General features: G+C 51.2%; 1 protein-coding gene across 4 annotated transcripts in view; it reads right to left on the bottom strand.

Moving 5' to 3' along the window:
• The window catches only part of PAX5 (paired box 5), a 195,746-nt gene that overhangs the window by 128,642 nt on the left and 44,567 nt on the right, over positions 1-22,537 (bottom strand). For all 4 annotated transcript variants that reach the window (XM_058694895.1, XM_058694897.1, XM_058694896.1 and 1 more), the window contains exon 6: positions 2,954-3,129. In XM_058694895.1, coding sequence (XP_058550878.1) covers positions 2,954-3,129 — 176 coding nt within the window. The remainder of the gene's footprint in view (positions 1-2,953; positions 3,130-22,537) is intronic.

The following is a 22,537-nucleotide window of genomic DNA, read 5'->3' as shown; positions in this document are numbered from 1 at the left end:
TACCCTTGCGTGTCAACCTTGTACGGCAACTTGTACCCTTGACACGCACTCTTTCCCGGTCTGTGGCCCCTTGCTTTGGCTGTCATTTGTCCAGTGACTGGGAACCAGGAGCGAGGGTACGTCATTCATAGTCCAGTGCCTGTGTGTGTGCCTGGCAGCCCCGTGGCCTCACCTTCCATCTCTCCTCATTACGGCACATTACGGGGAGGTGAAGCAGATTAACCAGAAAGCACTGAGTCAGTCATTATCCCGCCACACGCTCGCCCGCAGGCCCCGCCTCAGAGCCCACACAGACACAGGCCCGCGGTCGTGTCCGCGCCATTCTGAAGGACACTGCACAGCAAGAACGTTAGGAACAGGGCCCTTGCAGAGTTTGTAACTCGGTCTCCTCCCCACCAGGCTGCATCTCTACAGGGGCCTATCAGGACCTGTCCCTCAATGTTGCCTCCTCTGTAACTCCTCCCCCGATGCTCCCAAATGAGGCAACTTCCCCATTCATCAGCGCCCGCAGAACCTTCTCCCTTGCCTTGCATGTTCTGGATCCATGTCACATGGCCCCTGAGAGAGTGTGGGCAGACAGAGTTGACGCTTGACTCACCCCTCTGTCCCCCTGGGTGCCTGGCACTGTGCCAACCTCACAGGCAGCATGCGAGAAATATGTCGGATAAGTGAACATATGAATGTCTAAGCAAGTGAGGAAATACACGGATGGCTTCTGGACTCCTCCCAATTATGATGCCCTGCAGTCTCTGCCCAGATTTCCTGGGCATTCGAAGCTAAAATGATGCAGACTCTGAATTCCGTTAAGAATCGAGGGAAATCCAGTCTCTAACACTGAATGCCTGCCTTAAGTAAACAGAAACTTGGTACAAGTGCTGGAGGCTTCATGAAGTAGAGACCAGGTTGAGTGTAGAGGCCTGGGCCCTCACTCTTCTCCACTCACTTGCTGGGTGACTCTGGACAAACCCTGTCCCCTCTCGGGGCCTCTAAAAAATGAGGGAGTTGAAAGCTTGCCTCCGTACCCTCTGCTAGTCTCTCAAATCATGTGATCTTGTCGATGGTTAGAAGATACATTTTCTCCCCAGTTCTGGAGGGAAAGGTAGGCTTCATCCAAGGAAGGCTCCTTTTCTTTCTCCTCCTGTGTCAGATGGAATGTGGCTTTGGCCACCTCTCAGAAGGGCTCTGAGCAGAGAGAGAGGCTGTTTGTGATGGAAACAGACTCTTTACCTGAAAGCTCAAGGTCTAAAATGTGTGGGATCAGCTCTGTCCAGCCCACAGGACCACCTCACTCCCAGGGGACACTTTACGTGTAGAAGAAAGACCAAAATCTTGACCACAGCGTACGAGACCTGGCCCATCTCCCCAACACTCCCACGCCCCCACGCCCTGAAGCCCAGGCACAGTGGCTCTCTTGGCCCTCTTTCCATTCCTCACCTTGCCGTGCCCCCTCTTACCTCAAGGCCCCTGCCCTTGTTGTTGTCTCTGCCAGGCACATTCCCCCCCACCCCGTGTCCCTTCTCCTGTCCTGACCTACCCCTCAGGGCTCAGGATAAAAGCATTTCCCCCCAGAAGCCATGGTGGCCTCCAGGCTGGCTCAGCTTGTGCTTTATTCTTTCAGAGAACCTCAGCACCTAGCACATCTGTAATCCATGACCTTTGGGGTTATTCTTACTTATGGGATTCTTCCACATATCTATAGGTTCCCTGAGGGCAGGTCCAAGCCTGTCTTGTTCACTGACAGTACCTAGTGCCTGGCTCCATGCTTTGCACACAGGTGATACTCCTTGGTGTTTGTTGAGTGAATACATGACTTGCCGTGTGGCCTTCAGACAAGTCTCTGCCTCTCTGGGCCTCGGTTTCTCCGTATGAAAACAAAGTGGCTAGATGGTCTGTGAGAGCCCTCACAAGAACTGCTCAGACAACTAGACTGTCATAGGATGGTCGCCCTGGAGGCTTTGCTCACTCCTCCCTACTCAACATCCCCTCTGGTCCCTTTCCCCTCCGTGGGAGCTTGTGCACACAGCCTGTAGGGTTTTGACTGGCTCTATGGGAAAACTTCAGAAGCTCCATCTAATTAGCATGTAAAAGAAGCTCAGCGAGGCCAGTCCTCAGCACCAGGATCAGCTAGCTAGGTCTCTGACTTGCCCACCAGATGGGAGCTCTCGGCAGGCAGGCGGGGAACATATCTGAGCCGCCTATGCCTGCCAGGTAACCAGCCTAGACTGGGCGTCAGGAAATAGTCTCTCGAGTTGCATCTGGTACTTAGGGACCTTATCCAGGCCCCAGAAGCCTCTCACTGGGCAGATCTTTCTGGTCCCATAGCTAAGACAGTGACTGCTTGTCTGTCCACGGTCAGCAAGGGGTCATCCTTCTACTTCTCTCCCTGTCTTGCAAATGACCCGTCTGGGAGTTTGTCCAGTGAGACACTTCCCCATCTCCAGACTCTTGGATTCGGTCTCTAAAAGCATGCCAGGGCGAGCTGACGCGTGGGCTGACGGTGGGGTACACGCTGGCACCACTATAACGTGGTTTGTGACCGTATTTCCATCTTTATCCTGACTGGCAGGATGGTGACCCAAGACCACCTCCAGTGGCCCAGAAGGTCATGACACCAGCTCTGTGCCGAGAGCCTGGGGAAAGGACGCCATTCAGCAAAAGCAGAGCAGCCAGACAAGTCATGTGACCATGCCCCACCCCGCCCCCACCCCCCCACCCCACAGGCTGGCCAGGGAGACAGAGGCACCAGGGCAAGAAGTTGCCAGAACCCCAGACAAGTCCTCCTGACCTTAGGGGACGCTGCAACCGTCCAAGTCGGGCCGAGAACAACGAGAAGCCCGCCTCTGAGTAGAACCCGGCATTCCCGCCCACACCCCGCCAAACGCCTTTGGGAGGGCCCCCCCCCAGGTCTGCGTCTGGCTGGGGGGTACGGCACGCAGGGAGCCGTGGGGCGTACCTGCTCGGGCTTGATGGGCTCTGTGGTGGTGAAGATGTCCGAGTAGTGCTGCCTCTCAAACACGCGGTCCAGCACCTCCAGCTGCTGCTGCGTGAACAGTTCTCCCCGCATCTGCTTCCGGAGGAAGTCTCTGCCTGGCAGTGAGTGGCCGTTCGGCACCGGAGACTCCTGAATACCTTTGATGAGCGTGAGAGGGGGGAGGGGGGGGGGGTACAGGTTACACAAGTTGCTAAAGAAAGTCACGTCAGCTGGTGAGAGAAGACAGCCTGAGAGACCCACAAGCCCAGCTCCTTCCCTCACGAGAGAGGAAACAGGGACTCAGACAAGGGGGCCCTCAGTCAAGGTTACCCTGCTGGTTAGTGCAGAGCCAGCCTCCCGTAGCCACCTGCCAGGCACCATGTGAAGCCTTTTCTACATGCATCATCTCACCTAAAACTCACAACGACCCCAAGGTAGGTAACGTTATTTTCCCCATTTTGCAGATGAGAAAATTGAGACCCGAGGAATTAAAGTCATTCACCTGAAGATTAGAGCTCAGGTTGACCGGAAGGCTTAAGTACCAGGTGCCACTTCCTCTTCTGTAATGAAGATTCCCCCACCCCGTTTTGTTCCAGAGCCAAGGCCCTTAACCCAGAACATCTGCCACCACATCACATGACTAGTCAATAAAGCACCGTGCCAGGACGGCTGTGGGGAAGGACACCACTTTCGTACAATTCTGGTGGGAGCCCACCGGTCACACACCCACAATACACAACTTGACAAAATCCATCAAAGTCACAAATGCACATATCCTTCGATGACACAGTTGCGCCTCTGGAAATTTTTTTTTACCACTAGACTCACACGTACGGGAAGTGATATGCGTGCAAGGTTCTAGTTGCAAAAGACTGGAAACAACACATGAATTTATTTGCAGGGGCTGGTTAAATAAGTTACGGCGTGCTCACACGGTGAGCCGCTGCAAAAGGGAACAAGGACTCCCACCGTGAACTGATACAGAAAGATCTTTGGGATACACCGTCCTATGAAAAATAAACCAGGTACAGCACAGCATGTATAACGTATAACCTTTTGTGTAAAAAATAAGAGGAAGAAAATAAGACTTCCCACGCATTTTGTGTATGCATATACAAAAGGAACTCTGGAGGGCACCATGAGAAACATTTAGAGCACTTACCCATTCCTTTCCGGGAGGTAGGAGCTAAGTGGATAGAGGTGAAGGGGGGAATGCTCTTTTTGTTTTATGTTTTGTGTTACTGCAGAACTTTAAAGGTACCACTTACTCAAAAACACGAATTACCAAGGGTTAAATTCTGTATGCGTTCTATGTTGTTAGCTCTCCACACTGTCACCATCTCTGGCGACGATGCTTACATTTCAAAGAAAATATTACGAATTACCAATAAAAAAGAAAACGGGAAGAAATATTTTTTGTGAGCCTTGAGCTTGAACCACTCAAAGTGAAAGACACAGCAAGGAGGGCAAAAGTTTCAAGCAAGGAAATGGCCTCGAGGGCCGTGCATCCCCCAGGGCCCTGTAGGACCCGGTTGCTCATGCAGGGCTGACCAGAGGTGAGGCGTCAGGCCCAGAGGTGAGGCATCTGCCTTTGCCACTGGGGAGCCCAAGGGAAACCAGCGCTTGTCAGATCTCTCACTGGCCCTCACACAGGCCTTGCCTGATTCTCTCCTACATCGCCCTCTGCCAGCACATGCTGCCCCAGACTTCATCCATCATGTCACAGCCCCACTCGTGTGAGGAAGGAGGCCCAACCAAGGAGCTTGAAGCAGTAGGAAGCTGTGTCACTGAGATGCGCCAAAAGCTGGTGTCTCCCTAACTGTCCTATCTGGGGGCAAATGCAATGCGGGGTCTGACACTTGAGCGAAGTCACCAGCTTTGGGTGTTCACACGAATGCTGGCTTTCCAGTGTCCTCCATGGAGGCTGACAGCTCAGAACACCTTCCTCTATGGGAAGGGCCTTCAGAGGCAGCTCATAAAGCCCCTTGAGAAAACAGATCCCAGCTCCATTTGGACCCAAGAGGATACCACAGGCTAGGCTACAGCCTGAATGACCACATACCCCAACACATGGACCACGATGAAAGCTGGGCTCTCTGGCTGATGTCCCCCAGCCTAGAGTTGGGGCGCCTCCACTGGCAACCTGGGACATTAGTCTTCCACAAGACCGGTCCCTCCCTGTTCCTATCCATAGGACATCATCCTCAAAGTCCCTTTTTCCATCATGGCCCATCCCCATGGGGGCTATTCCTACAAGGACAGCAAGACTAGCAGAATGTGGGAGCTCACAGCCCTGTCTGTGCTCTCCCATTGGTTGGCATCTGCCAAATAACCCTATTATCAAAGGATCAAAGATACATGTACGTGTGCGCGCGCGCACACACACGCACACACACTCACGAGGACAGCTCATCATGCTCCTCCTCAGCTATTGCTCTGGCCTGTCATCCTGGCCCCAGTCACTCCTGCTCAAGTATGATCTTGCCCTGGGTCCCCAGTGCTCCCGTCAAGTCTCTCCCTGTCAGAGAGGAACCACATCTGATCGTAAGAGACGTCTCTCTGCCCACCAACTTCACTGATACTCCCCAGCCCCATCCTGCCAGCCAGGCCCCAAACTCCTCATGAAGGCTCCTTCCTGATAATTCCCACCCAGGTCTTGCTCTGCCCCCAGTTGGACAGTATCCACCTCTCCCCGCCCCTCCCCCCCCCCCCCCCCCCCACCAATCCAGTCTGCTCCACTAGATGTGCCAGCCAGGCTGTCCTCCCACAGATGTCCACAGGCTCGATCCCTCCCCCGTGGGATTCATAGGCTGGGTTCTTTGCACAGCCCATAGTTCTGGAAGGGCAGAACTTCACCCCCACTAAGGGAGCTGAGGGTGGCTCTGCTGAGGACCCCTGTGGGCAAGGTCACCACCTGGTCACTGAGTAGGTCCCGGCACAGAGTAAAGGCTCAGGGCACAGGGCCAACTCAGGTATATGCACTGGGGGTCCTTGGAGTCCTATCTCCCTGAGGACAGCTCAGGTACCCCAGGCACAGACAGCCTGGCGGGGCCCTGCCCATCTAGGAAGACTCACTACATCCCACTCTGGCTTTCCGAAAGTCAACCATAGCACCCATGGGCCAAGCCTGGGAGAGGGTCCTGGCTGTCCTGGTGACCCAGACACTCCTCGTGGAAGACGGCAAGCTGGAAAGACCACCTCTCCAGGCATGTGCCCTGACCTATGACCCTGCTGCTGTCCTTGCCCCTCCAGCACCCCTGCTTTCTCCATTAGGAAGGGAGGCGAGGTAGGTCTACCCTGTCACCTAGTGCAGATGCCTAATGTCTGTCATTTCCTTGGGAGGCTGGGGACACTTCTACACATATAATCACCCATTTAACAAGTATTGATGAAGTATTTACTCTGCACCAAGTGATGTTTAGAAAAAACAACAGAGGATCCAGTGATGACTAAGACAGGCCCCTCTTTCCAAACTAGAAAGGGCAGCCACTGTAGCCAAGTACTCCCACAGACATATGGCTACAAACTGTGATTACTGCCAAGTAGAAAAAGGGTCCAGAAACATATGCATAGGACTATGGATAATGAATGGGGAAGGGGTGTGACCGCATGGGGAGGAGCCAGAGAAGTCTTCCAAGGGGAAGTCATGCTTGAAGTGAGAGTAGAGGACAAGGGTCAGCAGTGCAAAGAGGGTGGGGGTGGGGAGGGCATGCCAGGCAGAGGAGACCGCCTACAAAGGCTTAGACATGAGGAATCGAAAGGCCGGGGGAGAGATGGTGAGGGGAAGAGACCCCAGGGGACCATGGAGAGGCAGGCTGGGGATGGCCTAGCAGCCCTGGACCCCACAGAAGGCCACGGGGAAGATCTGAGTCCTGCTGGGGGAGCAGTGCAGGGACCACAGGAGGGCCTGGGGAACAATCACCCTCCACACTTCTCAGTCCCAGGACCTGAAATGCTAGTTCCTTTAGATCAGGCTGTTCTTTCGAAGCCCTGCTCCCAAGACTCATCTTTTGGAAAGACTCGGGGCTGGCCACGTGAAATTTGCACTTGTGGACATCTGAATGTGATGCTTGGAGTCAGGCTGTCACCCACAGGTCGCCCACCATGCTCCTATGGAAGGTAAACCGTTCCTCGTTGACATGTGTACCCTGTTACTAGGACAGACACAGCCTGTGAGCATGCGTGCCACCTCCTCCAGGATGCCCTCCTTCCTGCCCCAGCTGCTTCATCTCCCACTCTTTGGGCTCTGACCACTTTCTCCCTTTTCTCAGATGTCAAGGCCCCTGGGCTCTTTACTCTGACACTGCGCTATTAGCCGCCTCAAGGGGAAGCCCCAGTTAATTCATCTCTGTCTGCTCCATGGGGAGTATTTATGGGATAAATGAACAAGTCAGGAATACCTGTGACAACCACTCTCATTCCGCAGGTCTGGTCTGCAAATGTCAGCATCCCTCTCTATCTGACCTCATTCATTCGATCATTCATTCTTCTCTTAACCAACCTCAGTGAGCAGGTGCCGTGCTAATGCCGGCATACAATGATGGGCAAAAGCCGCCCTGGCCCTGCCCTCATGGACTTATGTTCAGTGGAGGAGGGAAATGTTAATTGAAAAATAATCAGACCAGAAAAGGCGCACGTGTCAACCAAGATAAATACTCTGACAAAAAGATGCATAATTCTCCGGCCAGGGACACAGCTGACCTGCCTCTGGGAGCCACACGTAGTGGGTACACAGTGAGTATGAGCCAAACGAACCAATTGTATGCTAAGAGACAGCTATAAAAATGAATATCCGAAAATCATCCCTGGCACAAGGGCAGGTCTGAACCTCCAAGCCTCCGGTGGAAGTTTCCATAGCATTTCTCATCTGTGCTGCAAAGATGCTGTCTGACTTCGTTGGGGAATGTGGTCTTGGAGACAAGCTACAGAAATGCTCGGACTGATTTTATTCCAGGGAGAAAAATCTGAACTTGCAATGTGAATGGTATGCTTAAATATATGGATAGACATGGGCAAAGTACAAAGGTATACAGGGGGCATGGTATCTTTAAATCTTTTTTTCTACTCCAAATCAAATAATATGTAATAGACCCAGTGCTGGGCTTAGTCAACCATGGCTCGTAGAATTAACATTCTGGAAGCTAGCTTCAGGGGAGCAAGGGGCAGGAAGCCCCGTCTCGGGGAGCAGAGAAATGCTGGCTTTAAATTTCAGGTTAAACCAATGTTATTCACAACCCGGCTTTGAAGCTAAAAGCTTTACACAATCGGGTCTGGTCACGAAAAGGGGGAGGAAGCAAAATAGCCTCAGATTCCCATCTGTCAAGAGAAAGCTGTCTCTTGTGTGTCTTAAAAGATCATAAACCCATTGCGTTTTCTTCAGAGCACAGAAGACTCAGAGGTTTTGCATTTTTCTTGAAGGGTTCTGGTTTGTTTCTTTAAAAATCATCATGTACTTTATGTCTGTAGATGCTCACTGGGAGGGAAAAAAAAGTACAAACAAACAGGAATCTCCATAATCCCTTCTGGTATCGTGGCCTTTGGGATGTAACTGTAGCCAAAGGCCTAGGAGCCCCAGGAAAGGAAGCTGGAGCCCTTGGGTCAGTTTTCAGCCTTTCTTGGGTCCTCTTTCTCTACAAACCCAGCCAAAGCCAGAGCCCTTAGTGAACCTCCTCTGTCCTCGCCGCTGCCCCTCTGCATGGCAGGGCAGTGGCAGGGCCCAGTGGGAAAAGGGTTGAGAGCCAGCAGACCTGGGTTCTAGCCCCAGCTCTGCCCTTACTTGCTGTGTGAGCCCAGGCAAGTTTCTCGCCCTCCCTGGGTCTCAGGGGTCCCATCAACAAACTAAAGAGGCTGAGTCAGTCATTTCTAACCATTTTCTCCTCCAAAATCCACCCAGATTTTGTCTACTAAATAGTATTAAATAACCATTAACTTATTTTCCCATTTTGATTGTTTTGTACAGTCTTTTCAGGGTATCCCCGTGCAGTATCCATTCCACCCCTAAACAACTGCCCACGCCTAGCCAGGGGATCCCATTCTCTTTGCCAATACTTGGTTTAGGAACAGACATGTGAAGAGTGAGGGGCTGCTGGGAGCTTCTGGGAGGAAGTCAGAGAGAGGAAGAAATCTCTTCTGCACTAGGATACACTTACCCTTAATCTTTTTGAATTTGTGAGAATAAGTCCCAGATCCCATTACTGCTGTATGCACTACAATGCCCGCTACCCTTACCCCAGGGCCCAAAGTCCTCTCCCCATCTGGCCTGTAGGGTTCCGTGGTAGTGACACCCAGCCAGTCTGTTGCCTCTGACCCACGCTGATATTCTGACACCCACCACGCTCCCAGGCCTGCCTCCCCCAGTGAAGATGGGGCAGAGCTGGGTCTTGGCGGATCAGGCTCAGAGAGGTTGAGTAACTGAGGTCGCTCAGCTGGGATGTGTACCTAGATCTCTTCTCTGCTGTGTTCTTTCCACTTCCCTTTACCCTTCAGGTCAGCCACTAAAACTAATGCCCTCCATTTCCTCATCTGCAAACTGTCACAAAGGTCTGCAGGACAATCCCTGGGGCTTTGGTAAGGATTAATGAGATAATCTCCAGGAACGTGCTTAGCACGGTGCCTGGTGCAAAGTTAATGTCCAAAGAGTGTTAGTCACTGTCACCATCACTTTCACCAGGGAAACCCTTCCGAGGCTTCCTCAAGACAAAGTCCAAGACTTCAGGGCCTTCATGATCTGCCCCTGCAGCCACAGGCACCCCTCAGTCACTCCACAATGTCATCCCAGCAGGGTACGCCTCATTCCTCAAGTGTCCCTTCACGGCACTCCCCGATGCCACCATTCGCTCCGTTCCCTCCGCCGGCTGGCCTTCACTCCTGCCCATCAAGGCTCAGCCTAAAAACCACCTCCTCTCTGAAGCCTGCCTCCAGATCCAAAGGCTGAACTACCTGCCCTTTCTTCTGGGTCTCCTCAGCAAGCTGCACAAGCCACCACTCTGGCCTGGATTTTGCTTCTTACAACACATCCTGTGAGGCCGGTCCCCATTTCACAGCTGGCAAAGATATGAAGTATCTTGTTCAAGGCCACAGCAAATGCTTGCATATCTATTAACATGTCTTAGAGTGAAGCCAGACCTATGGTGGACGTGGCTCACACACCAGGGAAGCCTGGGCACCCCAAACTCAGGCCCAGACGCAAATCCTCACTCTGTATCTTACAAGCCTATGATATTTGAGAAACTTCAATCTCTTGAATCCTCGATTTTGCCGTCTGTAAAATAGGACAATAATGAGACCTGGGGTTGACAAAAGAATGGGATGAGGGTACGTGTAAAATGCTTAGCATAGTACCTGGTACACAGTAAGTGCTGAAAAAACATAAGCCATTTCTAGGATTATTCTTTCTTTCCTTCCCTGCTAAGAGTATGAGCTCTCTGAGGACAGAGGCCACGTCTGACTCACCTCAAGCACAGGAGATGCTAATCAAGGTTTGTTGATTGAATGCATAACCTAGGAAGACTTGAGGGGATGCAGGCCTGAATGACTTGGGGAACTCAGCAGCAGGACAGTCTCTGGCGTCATCAGAGAACTCGGGAGAAAACCTTCGGGAGTGACCTCCATGACATCAGTGATCCAGAGAAGGAAAGAGTGAAACAACTAAGGCCTTATGTTCTAAACTACTTCTAAGAAAGATCTGAGGCAGTTCATAAACTTTTAAATTTTAAACTCAGCTGAGCTCTAAGCTCCCAGCAACAACAACACAACGCCATTAATTCTTGTACTCTGCATGGGGGTGTCTGGATGCTGAGGGTGACCCAGAGACGACTAACAACAGGGAGGGGGTCCTGCCGGAGGGGCCATCCGAGCCAGACCCCAGATAAAGAGAGGAGACAAAATGAGAAGATGAGGGGGATGGGATTCCTGGCACAGACAATAAGATTCAGCTGAGGACATTTCTAGAGCATCTACTATGAGCCAGGCCCTGTGCTGGGGACCAGGATGGCAGGGCTGGAAATATCCCGTGGCAGCGCCAAACCAAAATCAATGTTCTGGGTGATTGTATAAATACCATCTTAAAGTGGGGCCGCAGACTGAGAAAAATCAAAGTGGCGTGGAGGAAAATTCCATTGGAACTACCATTATTCAGCCATTAGTTTCACTCAATCTTTCTTCTCAGAGAAGGAAAACGCAAAATTGTAAAATTGCCAAATACGTTCGGGTTCGACCAGAGTGAATCTGATTGTGCCGTGTGTTACCCAATGTGTCATAGGCTGTCAGTGACCGAAAGGCCCCAAGGGACCGACAATTCCACACTCCAGGATGGCAAAGGGATTTGTCCAGGGCCAGAAGGCAAGTCCAAAGTGAGCTGAGCCTGGGAACACAAGACTCCTGATTCCTGTTCCAAGCCTCATGGACCCATTCATTCCTGAGCAACATGCACCAAACTCCTGCTGGCGGTCTGGCCGTGAGTGTGGCACCTGAATTAGAGAGGGGTTTAAGTCACCCCCCTGCCCTTGAGTGGACGAGGTACACGAGTGAATAATTCCAACGTAGTAAGTGCTGGGAGCCGAAGAAGCGGAGACAGCCCCGGGAGCCAAATGGTGGTTGGCAGTCCTTATACAGAGCTTGCTCCGTGCCAGGCACTATTCTAAGCACCTTACCCACTTAGTCCCCATAACAACCCAATAATGTTAAGTCTGCTATTTCCCCCTCCCATTTTACAGATGAGGAAACTGAGGTGCGGGGAGGTTAAGTAACTTGCCCATGGCCACACAGCTAAGAGATGGAAGAGCTGGGATCTAAACCCAAGCAGTCTAACTCCAGAGTCTGCTCCTAAGCCTATATTAAACCACTCCACTTAATCCAGACTGGGGGCAAGGGCGATCCAAAAAGCCACGTGGGAAAAATGGAGCCCAAGACTTAAGAAAGAACAAGAAGGAGATAGCCAAAGAAAGGGGTGGAGAGAGGAAGGAAGTGCATTCCAACTAGAGGGAACAGCATATGCAAAGGCCCAGAAGCACGAGAAAACACGGTGTTTGGGAAATGGCTATAATTCAGTAGGACTGGAATGCAGGAATTGGGGGAGGGGGAAGAGGGCAAAGTGTGCAAGGCTCTCTCCTCTCTGTCTAGCTGCTCAGCGCTGCTATCCATTATCCAGACCCTAATATATACTGTGATGTACAAACAGCACAAATACATAATTGAAGCTCTCGTGGTGTTGGTACGAAGAGATGGGATTTCTTTGTGCTTAATTAAATCAAGATGACCTCAACGAATAGGCAGGAAGGAATACCCAGTGCACTGCCACAGGACAAGTCTGTTTTCTCTAATCCATACTGTCCAAGTCCATTACCTTGCACAGTAGTACCTAATTCCTCCACCTTACAGAAATAGGCACACTAATTAGGGAAGATGTTAACCACCACGGTGAAAATATTCCAAAGCGAATGAAATATTACTAGCAGCAAAGGGTGATTTGTTTCTATGAGTTGTGCTTTTAGATGAGATTAAAGAATGCTAAAGGCTTCATTTTAATTATACCTGGAAGGACTCCTTGTGCATGCGTCCCCTTTTTTGGCTTTCACACACACAGCAGTCTGTCCCCCATCCCCGCGGCACAGAAATAAATAAATAAAAGGGTTTAAAAATCATATTTACACTGATATCTTTGCATTACCCCCATTTGAGTTTTTAAATTACTGTCTTTATTTTTTTCCAAGGACAATATAACTAAAAAGAAGGTTCATATTTTGAAGTGTATCTATCTGATCATTGCACAAATGTTTTCAAGAGAAATCACTGTATTTCTCCAAGATGGGTATGGGTTTTGTCATAGATCAAAGTGAGAGGGAGGAAAAAAAGATAAATCATCAGAGATCCAAAAATACTTTTCATTTGGAGAAGATATCAGGCCATTTCGATGGGGCTGATGGAGTCCCTGTTCTGTCTCCATTACCCGAGGCAGGCAGCCCCAGCCAGGAGCCAACTACTGAGATTATATTCCCCATAAGATGGTCCCCGATATATATATATATATATGATCTTCAACCTCTATTGATTGACCAATTTCACAAGCAAAGACTGGTGAAATGAAGCTGAAATGAACATCATGCTTTAACTCATTGAACCTATCAGGCCTGAGTTAATCTCACTGTCCACTGTCTCTGATAGAATTCAATTGATCAATCATGTTTCGGTGATAGTACCATTTCACTGGCTTATTGCTTCTTCATTTCAGAGCTTGACCTGTTAGATATACTCGGACTGGCTCGACTCCTCTTGGATACACAGAGATCAGCCTCTGTCTGCCAATGTGTGTCATCTCCTGTCCCAGTTGAAAAGAACTCAAGAGGCTTTTGTGTGGATCTGTGGTGTGTTTTTCCACCAAACACATGCATGTCGATGGTGGACTCAGGATGGCATGGAACTGAGCAAGCACAAACTCTAAGAGGGCTCTGCATTCTGCATGGAACCACCTTCAACTGCACTCAGAAGGGGCATGTGCTTATGTTATACTGGAAAGTGCGTGTGCCCACACCGGGTAAGGCACATCCAAAAATGGTAACCACAACAGCAATAGTAACAGCCGCCACTCAAGCATATGTTCTCGCCGACCTTTCACATTCCTCAGTTTATCTGCCTCTCACAAGAGCCGAAAGAGTTGAGCAAGTGATTATCATTCCCATTTTACAGATGAGAAAATGGGCTCACAGAGGGGGAAGGTGGTTTGCCCAAGGTCACACAGCAGCGTTATCAGGACAGGTGAGACTAAGAGGCCTAGGGACTCAGCTCCTGAGTGCCTCTGCCAACCTCCGGGAATTTCAGGATTGCCAAGACATTCTGGGCACACCACTGTCTTCGACTACTTGGATGAAAGAAACATCTTCAAATCACACGTCCGAGAATTTTAGAACTTAGGGTGGATCCTAAGATTGTCTGCAGCTTCACGTACAGCTTCGAAACTGAGGCCCAGAGGCCAGTAAACAGTTGTCCAAAGTCACTAAGACACTCAGCAGCCCAACCGAACTCAAACTTGGATCCCAGGGGCTCAGCTCAGGACTCTGCACTTTCTCCGGACACCTCTCTGATTTGTGCCAAGCCAATGGGCTCCTACCAACAGAGAGAACCTCATTCTCCACTGTCAACATGGCCCAATGTACTGTTATGGTTCCTTCACAGCATTTAATTTAAATTTCCCAACTGCAAGCCAAGATTCTGTGCTGTGGGAAATCAGGAGACAGGGGCTCTGCCCGGCTGTCTGCCTGGGGGAGGTGGTTCTTGGAGCCACAAGGCTGAGCCCAGCATGCGGGTCTCTGGAGGAGGCCAGGGCAATGACAGTTTGCAAATAAGCCTTGCATCTGCTCAGAGCTGGCAGAGTCGGCAAACACACTAATGGACTTTTCCTCTACCCGCGGGGAGCTGGGGAGAAGCTATAAATAAAGTAGGCGCCTCTGGGGGGAGCCATTGCTGAGGCCTGAGAGAGGGCTGAGACTAGGGGCTCGCTGAGGGTGGGGGAAAGGGCTTTTGGGCCTCTCCCTACAGCACACTGCCTCTCTTACCCACCAGATGACAGTCCACCTTCCAGTAACCCCAACCCCACATCCCAGATCCCCCCAGTCTGTTTTCCAAATAGTTGGGCCCTTCTGTGATCATATTAATATACTTAAAATTCATGCCTGGCACAGAAAGGTTATGGGGTGGAGGGGTTCATATGGTCTGATCTGGCCACAGTGTAGAGACCTCATCAGAGGGAAATGTGACAGAGGCTCCGGGGCCAGACGATGGTCCCAGCCCAGGAGAGAGCTGACGACGGGAATGACTACCCAGTTCAGAGCCAGGCTCAGGAGACGATCAGGAGCGAAAATCTGCCGAATTTAGCGACTCACTGGTGGCAGGGGGCAAAACACACCTCTGAAGTTCCCCGTTAGACGTACTGGGCTGCCATCCACTGATGCCCCATCTCACTCCCAGCAAAATCCACAGTGGATCATGGCGTACAAGGCCCTTCAGCATCTGGGTGCCCTGCCCTTCAGCCTGGCCTTCCTGTCTCCCCTCCTCCCACTCTCCTCCACTCGGTCAGCTCTAGCCACACTGGCTTCCTTGCTGTCCCTCAGTTATGCCAAGCACACCCCTGCTTCGGATCTTCACATCCACATCCACATCTCCACATCTCTAGAAAGTTCCTCCCCAGATGTTGGCTCACTCCTCCCTCCTCAAATGTCATTTCATCATTATGACCACCCTCCAGAAACCAGCATGTACTCCCCACCCCCTCCCCGCCTCACTCTCTATCCCCTTACCCAGCTTCATTATCCACCAGAGCACTTAGCAACATGCTGTTTATTTTCCTTATTTACTTATTCTCTTTCTCTTATTAGAAGATGTCACTCATGAGGGCAGAGGTTTTTGTCTATCCTGTTCATCGCTGTGTCCCCAGTACCTAGAGCACTTAGCAGGCACAATATAAACACTTGTGAAATGAATGGACAAAAGTGGACATTTCACTGAAAGTGACAAAATAAACAAGTACAAAGAAGACAGCCGCTCCTTGATGACCTGTTGGTAAAGGGTGGTCACTGGCCCACTCGGGACATCCGATGCTGCCTTCCATGCCTGGCCTGGGGCCTGGGAGACAGAACCCCCTGAGGGAAGTCAAAGGGGGCCACCATGCCGTGTTCACCATGGAGGCCACAGTGCCCAACACTGAGTCAGGAGCCTTTAAAAAGATGAATGACTCCCTAGGAGAGAGGCCCAGGCTTGGAAGTGTTTAAATGACACGGATGGTAATGTGCAGGCACCAGCTCGGGCTACGCCACTTGCCAGCTGTGTGACCTCCTCACTTCATCCATGCAATGGGCTCAATAAATTGTGCCGAGTCCAAGCACTAGGTCGGAGCGAGCAAGCGGCTAGATCCCAAATGAGATCGCAATGTTGGCACAGCAAGCATCTCACGTCAGCTGATGAGGACAGGGAGTGAGGACAGGAGAAGGAAGCCATGTGCTTAATTAAAAGGACAAGATGTGTACAGAGAGGGATACCGGGCTAGGCTGCATCTCTTGGCTCAAGTGTTCAACCATCTTTTCTGGTGCTCTGAGTCCAAGCTTAGCCCCATAAGGGAACCCAATCTCAGCCCTCAAGGGAGCCATCCTCCGGCAAGGAGACAAAGCCTAGAGATGCAGCTATGACACCAGCCTGGGAAAGTGCCCTAAGAGAACCCCAAAGGGCAGGCGGTGGGGGCCAAGAGACAGAAGTCATCTGGTACTAAACAGAGGGTCAGGGAAGGCTTCCTGGAGGGAGGAGGTGGCATCTGAGCCAAGATTTGGGCTTGGGAGGATGAGGAAGGGGGCAGAGGATATCCCGGCAGAGATACGATGTGAGGAGGCTGTGCCACTGACTGAGGGCTCCTGGGAGCTTGGCACCCATGGAGTAGGGGCTTATGTTTCACAGCCCGGATAGAAATCAGCTCATGTTTCTGTCCCCCAAATGCCAGGTCTTGCACAAAACAGGTGCACAATATATGCAGGTAGTGTTTTTTACCAGAGTCACAGAACTTCCCAAAGGAAGGGAGCCCAGAGACAAACTGTTTGTTCCAGTGGGTCTCAACAAAGATGATCAGATCAGAGGAAATTTGGGTAATCTGTGCGTTTTTGTTACCAGGGAGGAATTACGGCATTTAGTGGGCAGAGTCAGGGGGGTACCCAGCCCCGTTCAGCACAGTGAAGAGTTGCCCTGAGCCCACATGTCTTTGGAATGACCCATCATACATTCAGGTTGGTGAAAACTTTTTTTTTTTAAGGTTTTATTTTTAAGTAGTCTTTACACCCAGTGCAGGGCTCAAACTCACAGCCCTAGGATCAAGAGCTGCCTGCTTCACTTACTGAGCCAGCCACGTGCCCCCAAAACTCTCTTTATAAATATCTGAGCCATGAACCTAACTGTTTTACTTATAGACACAAACTTGTGTTTTAATTTACACTGACTTTTCCGGGAATGCAACCATCACATAAATTGAGAAAAGGTTATGCTTTGTTTTGGTTGGAATTGTATCCAGACATGTTCATAGTTTCAGAAAATCAGTTTACTGACTGCAACACCACCAGAAGAATTTGCATTGCCAAAAAACACAGCTGCCCACATTTGTAGCCGCTGCATTCGTGGTGATTCTCTGCATAAGTGCAAAGCAACTGACTACTTTATTATGTCTTCTGGCGTAGTCATGCCTGAGCATTTACATAATGAAATACACCATTTTATTATGATTTTATTTTTCTTTCCCCCTTTTGTCACAATTGGGGCATTGAATTGATTTTTTAAAATTATGTGGGTAGGTAGCTTATATTGTTTCTAAATTTCATTTTCAGATAGCAAAGGAAGCACTACAAAACATTTGTTTTGTTTGTTTAAGGTTTTTTTTAATGTTCATTTATTTTTGCGAGAAAGAGAGAGAGTGTGTGCCGGGGTGGGGTAGAGAGAGATGGAGACAGACAGGCTCTAAGCTGTCAGCACAGAGCCCGATGTGGGGCTTGAACCCACAAACCACAAGATCATGACCTGAGCCGAAGTTGGACACCCAACCCACGGAGTCACCCAGGAGCCCCCCAAATACTTGTCTTAAAGAGGGGATGCCAAGTTGACAGGTATTCACTGCATATGCTTTCCAAGGCCCCTCCAGTTCTGCCTGTTAGGACTATCCCATGGCAGGGACTATCTTCCTAATCTGTCTTCCTGAAAAAGGGACGTATCTAGGGAAAGAAAGAGTTCTCCAGACACCTTTCGAGAGACAGGAAGATGAGTGCCACAATTAACTCTCAAATAAATGTACTTCCTCACCATGAACAGTGAGAGCTTGCTCCTAAAAGCCAACACCTGGAACCCCCCCCTCCCCATCCTTTTTAGAAACCCATTTCCCAAACACAATAATCCAGCTAGAACAGAGCCAAGAGGAGACTAGGGTTCCACAGAAGCTTCTCCTTCCTGCCTGGGGCTCTAACAGAGGAAAGAGCAAAAGGCCAAGGGAAGAAAAGACACCTTGAGAAATCAGTGCTCCTGCTGTCCTGCAAACATGCAAAATGGGCCTGGAGTTGAGAGCGCTGGGGAGGTGGGACAAAGCCGGGGTGAGGGTGAGGTGAAAGAGTAGGGGAGTGGGGGAGGAGGCCCATGTGCTCCCCCTGCCACAGGCAGAGCAGGTAAGTGCACAGGCTCTGAAACAAGACTGCCTGGGTCTGAATCCCAGCCCTGCAACGCGCTAGCCCTGTGACCCTGGGCTGGTTATTTCATCTCTCATTTTTTCCATCTGCAAAAGGAAAACAGTAATAGCACCTGCACTTCTCAAGGCTGCTGAGAGCACAGTGCCTGCCACATAGTGAGTGCTTCAGTCTCACTGCCAGCCTCATAAGGCTGAGAGAAAAAGAACATTTGCTCCTCCACTGGTCACACTGCAAGACCAGGGGGCTGGGGGCTGGGGACAGAGACCTGTGTCCTTCCTGGCTCACACTCATCCTCAGCTGGACCTCACAGATGACCAGTGGCAACTCCCCCATTTTACAGATGGGGATACTAGGGCACAGGGGGGAGGAACATGGACATCGCTCATATGGCAAACTAGTGCTGCATTCCCAAGCCAGACTCCTTCCACAGCATCCGGCTCCTTCTGAAACACTCTAAGCACCAGTCTGTACATCTGTGAATAAGAGTGATTGTCACAGGGTGGCACTAGGGATCACTGAATGCAATGACAGAGGGAAAAGCCCTCAGCAAGCCTTCATCAAGCTTAGCTGACTCGGAATTCTGGCCATTATGCAGCAGAACCTACAACAGTAGGTTCCTGGTGTACTGATCGCACGTACTGCATTATCCTCTCTCGCTGACCAGTAAGCTCCCCAAGGGCAGTGACCCGTTAGTACCAGGGTACCTAACACATGGTTGGCTCTCCGTACATATTTGTTGAGTGAATTAACGATAGCATGCCTGAAAAAAGAACTGGAAAAGGAAAAAAAAAAAAAAAAAAGGAGAGAAGGAACTCTGGTGTCTCTAACCAGGGGGAAAGAAAGAGATTACAAGAAAGAGAGAGGTCCAGTCTCTTATCCACTCCTTCCACATCTGTGCTCTGTGCCAGGCTCCACGGTGGGTGCTGAGGAGAAATGGAAGGTGGCTCCTGTCCTTAGAATTCATGGTCTGAAGGGGGAGATAGTAGAAGGCTGCAGAGGCTCAGGGGCAGCCACCCGACTGAGTCTTCTCTGTAAGAGCAAGGAGGGCTTCCTGTGGGAGGTGCCATGCCACAAAGCCCGGGGATGCAGACTGGGGATAGAGGTGGAGAGAAAGCCATCTCTCCAGGGCGGAGGGTATAGAGGCAATGCCCACACGTATGTTGGGCGGAAATCCGGCCCTGAATTTGTCAAGCCACCGCACTGGAACGAAGCAGGGATGCCTTTCTGCTTTTTTTCTACTTTCCACTCGTGCAAGAGACAAAAAGTTGATGTCAAAGCCTCACTCCGTCAGACCAGAAGCCCCTAGGCCCCAGGGGCCAAGGGAAGAAGGGGCCGCGGGGACACCCAGGAAGGCTGGCCGGTAGGACAAGCAAGCGTCTTGCCATCCCAGTTCTGCACTGTGGTCCAAGGGGAGAGCGGTGTGCATCATCCACCTCGGTCCCAGGCGGCCCGGCAGCGCGGCCTCTCCTCCCCAGGCTCGGGGGTACGCAGCGTCCCCGGGTTCCTGACACTCGCTGGGCAGGGTCCCCGCCGCCGGCGCCCCTCGCCTCCGCGCGCATCATCTGCTCCGCTGCCCAGCTCGCGGCTGCCGCCGCGCCCGCGCTCCCCGGGGCCCGGAAAGCTGGCATCCGTTGTTACCATAACAAACTCAATTGTTCTCAGCAGGGCCCCGGCAAATAAAGTCATTCATTACGGGCCTCTCCCGGCCGCCGTGGGCTGCGCGGCAATCAGCGGGCCGCTCGCCGCCCCCTCGCGGGCCGAGACACGCGCCAGCGCCGTTACCTGCCGGGGCCGCCACGCTGTGCCCCGCGGCCCAGCCGAGGCCGCCGGCGGGGGGAGCGCCCGGCCGCCGGGTAGTTTTATCGCCGAACGTCAATTGACTTATACTGATTGGCTTCCTGCCGCCAAATGTCAATTAAATTGCAAATGCTTGGCGGAGCCGGGCGGCGGGCCGCCTCCTTCCCGAGGGCGCCGCGCGCTCCCTTCTTTTTGCGCCACGGCCTGAATCTGCGGTTGAATTTATTTCTCCTTCCACACCGCGGAGGAAAATCCCGATGCCCTTCCGGGAGAAGTGTACCCTCCGTTCCGGGCCGAGGGGGACCGGACCAGGAGGGCGGTCTGGCCTCTCTGTCGCAAGGCGGCACGACGGAATCTCTGGAAATTCCTCAAAGCTCCTGGCGCAGGAATCCTGGTGCGACCTTGAATAAACCCCTGCCCGCTCCGCTCAGGCCTGGCTCTCTTCCACCTGCCTTGGGGGCTCGAAGGAGACCGCAGCCGGGGTCCCGCGTCTGGCTGTGCGGAGGGCGCAAGGTCCGGCGGAATCACTAACATTCACCTGGCGCGGACCCTGGGTCGAGTCGTGTATGGGCACCGTCTAATCTTGTCAACAACCCTTTGAAGCAGATATTACTATGATCCTTTTTTTACAGGGACGAGAATGGAGGCGCAGGTTAGGGAAGTTGTCTAAGCTCTCCCGGCCAAGGAGCCGCCGCTCGAAGATTTGGCAGCCAGATTTTGGAAGCATGTAGCATAATTATTGTGCGCTGTGCTCACGGGGAAGGGCTGTGGAAAAATGAGAAAGGGAAAGGAACAGGGCGCTGACCTAGACCTGGGCACCTGCCACTGCCAAGAACTGTGCCAGGTGTTTTGCACTCTTTACGGAATTCTCACAGTAATTGTATGACCTAGGTACTACAGACCCCACTTTACAGATGGGAAAACTGACCTCTGGAGGAGTTAAGGAATTGTTCAGTCTGGGAACAGGCTCATGAACTGAATTATAGGAACCGTCTCATACCTACATAGAGCTTTACAGTTTACAAAGTACTTTCTCACGCATTGCTTCTCACGGAGTCTGCACAAGACCTTGAGGAAGGCATTCTGTTCTCTTTTGCCAAGAAGAAAACTGAGGCCCAGAATGGCTTGCCCAAGATCACCAGCACTCAAAGCAGCACTTAAACCCTGTCCCTCCAAGTCCAGTGCTCCACGCCCTACCTCAAAGAGGCCTTGAGGTGAGGGCCACCCAAGTGTGGGCTCTGTTCTTGCCCCCTCTCCCATTCTGCAGGGAGCTAAGGCGGGACAAAAGTCATAACTGGAGTCAAGCTGGAAAACGCTTAAGGTCATGGCAAGAGCAGGAAAGGGGGCTCTCAGGAAAGAAGGCATTTTCTGTAGGGACCATACATGAGGCCCCCAAAGAGATTTTGTTATTGTTACTCCATTGTCTCCCATAAACGCCCTCCCCACCTTTGCAGCTTGTCTACTCCTTAAGGCTATGTCTTGGGAGAGAGGTTTGCAGGTTCTTAACTGATAAAACGTGCCAGCATTTAAAAGATACAAACCTGACCAATCATCCTTTTCAGAAAAGAGATGTTAGCAGAACAAAAGTACCATTCAAGAGTGCTGGATGGCGTTGTGTCTCAGACAGAAAGGAAACGGAAGAGAGAGAAGATGAGGAGCAGGGAGGGGGGCAGTGGAGAGGGGGGGAGGAGGGAAAAGGAAGGATCCGGAGTTGGAAGGTTTGTCTGGGCTCAACTGAGGACCCAGAGGGGAGGGACCTGATCGAGATCACACAGCAAGACAGTGGCTGAACTGGGGTCAGGAACCCAGGCTTCTCCACCCCATGTCAGTCTCATCCTGCCTCTGCAAGCTGTCCTCATCCACAACTCGAATTATTAGCCTTTTGGAATACAGAGCTAAAGTTCTGCCAGTGTAAATTCTGGTGGGTATGTCTTCCTTTTTCTTTGGACCCCTTGCCTGAATGGTCCTATCATTAATCCTAGCAATATAAATAAAATAATTATTTAAAAAAAAAAAAAGAAAGAATGGGAACACAAAAAAGCTGGGAATTTAGAAAACTGTCAACAAGGTCATCAAGGAATCTGAATTCAGGGTAACAACTCTGCTTCGATGATAGAAATAATAATAGCGATTTTGAAACTTGCCACATGCCAGTGCCTAGTGAAATATCACAAGTAACATTTTTTAATTGCCAGGAAAAGCCAAAATTATTATCCCCTTTGACAGGCAAGGAAACTGAAACTCAGAGAAGACCCCTGTCAAAGCTCGCACAGCTGGTACCCGGAAGGGCTGGGTCCAAACTCTAGTCCACCCGCTGCACTACCCAGCTGTGGTTTAAAGCCTATGTGTGATCAGCCAATTATTGCGCTTGAAACTGACCAACTTGAAGGTGTGACAAGAAAGTGTGCACAGCGGTGCTGGGGGAAACCTCCGAAGTGGAGCACCTAATTAACAAAGCAGGCTCTGGGGCGCCTGGGTGGCTCAGTGGGTTAAGCGTCTGACTTCAGCTCAGGTCATGATCTCACGGTCCGTGAGTTCGAGCCCCGCGTCGGGCTCTGTGCTGACAGCTCAG

Source organism: Neofelis nebulosa, chromosome 12 (assembly GCF_028018385.1).
Source record: "Neofelis nebulosa isolate mNeoNeb1 chromosome 12, mNeoNeb1.pri, whole genome shotgun sequence".
NCBI lineage: Eukaryota > Metazoa > Chordata > Mammalia > Carnivora > Felidae > Neofelis > Neofelis nebulosa.
The sequence above is the reverse complement of the archived record's forward strand: the minus strand, read 5'-3'. Positions and strand labels throughout refer to the sequence as shown.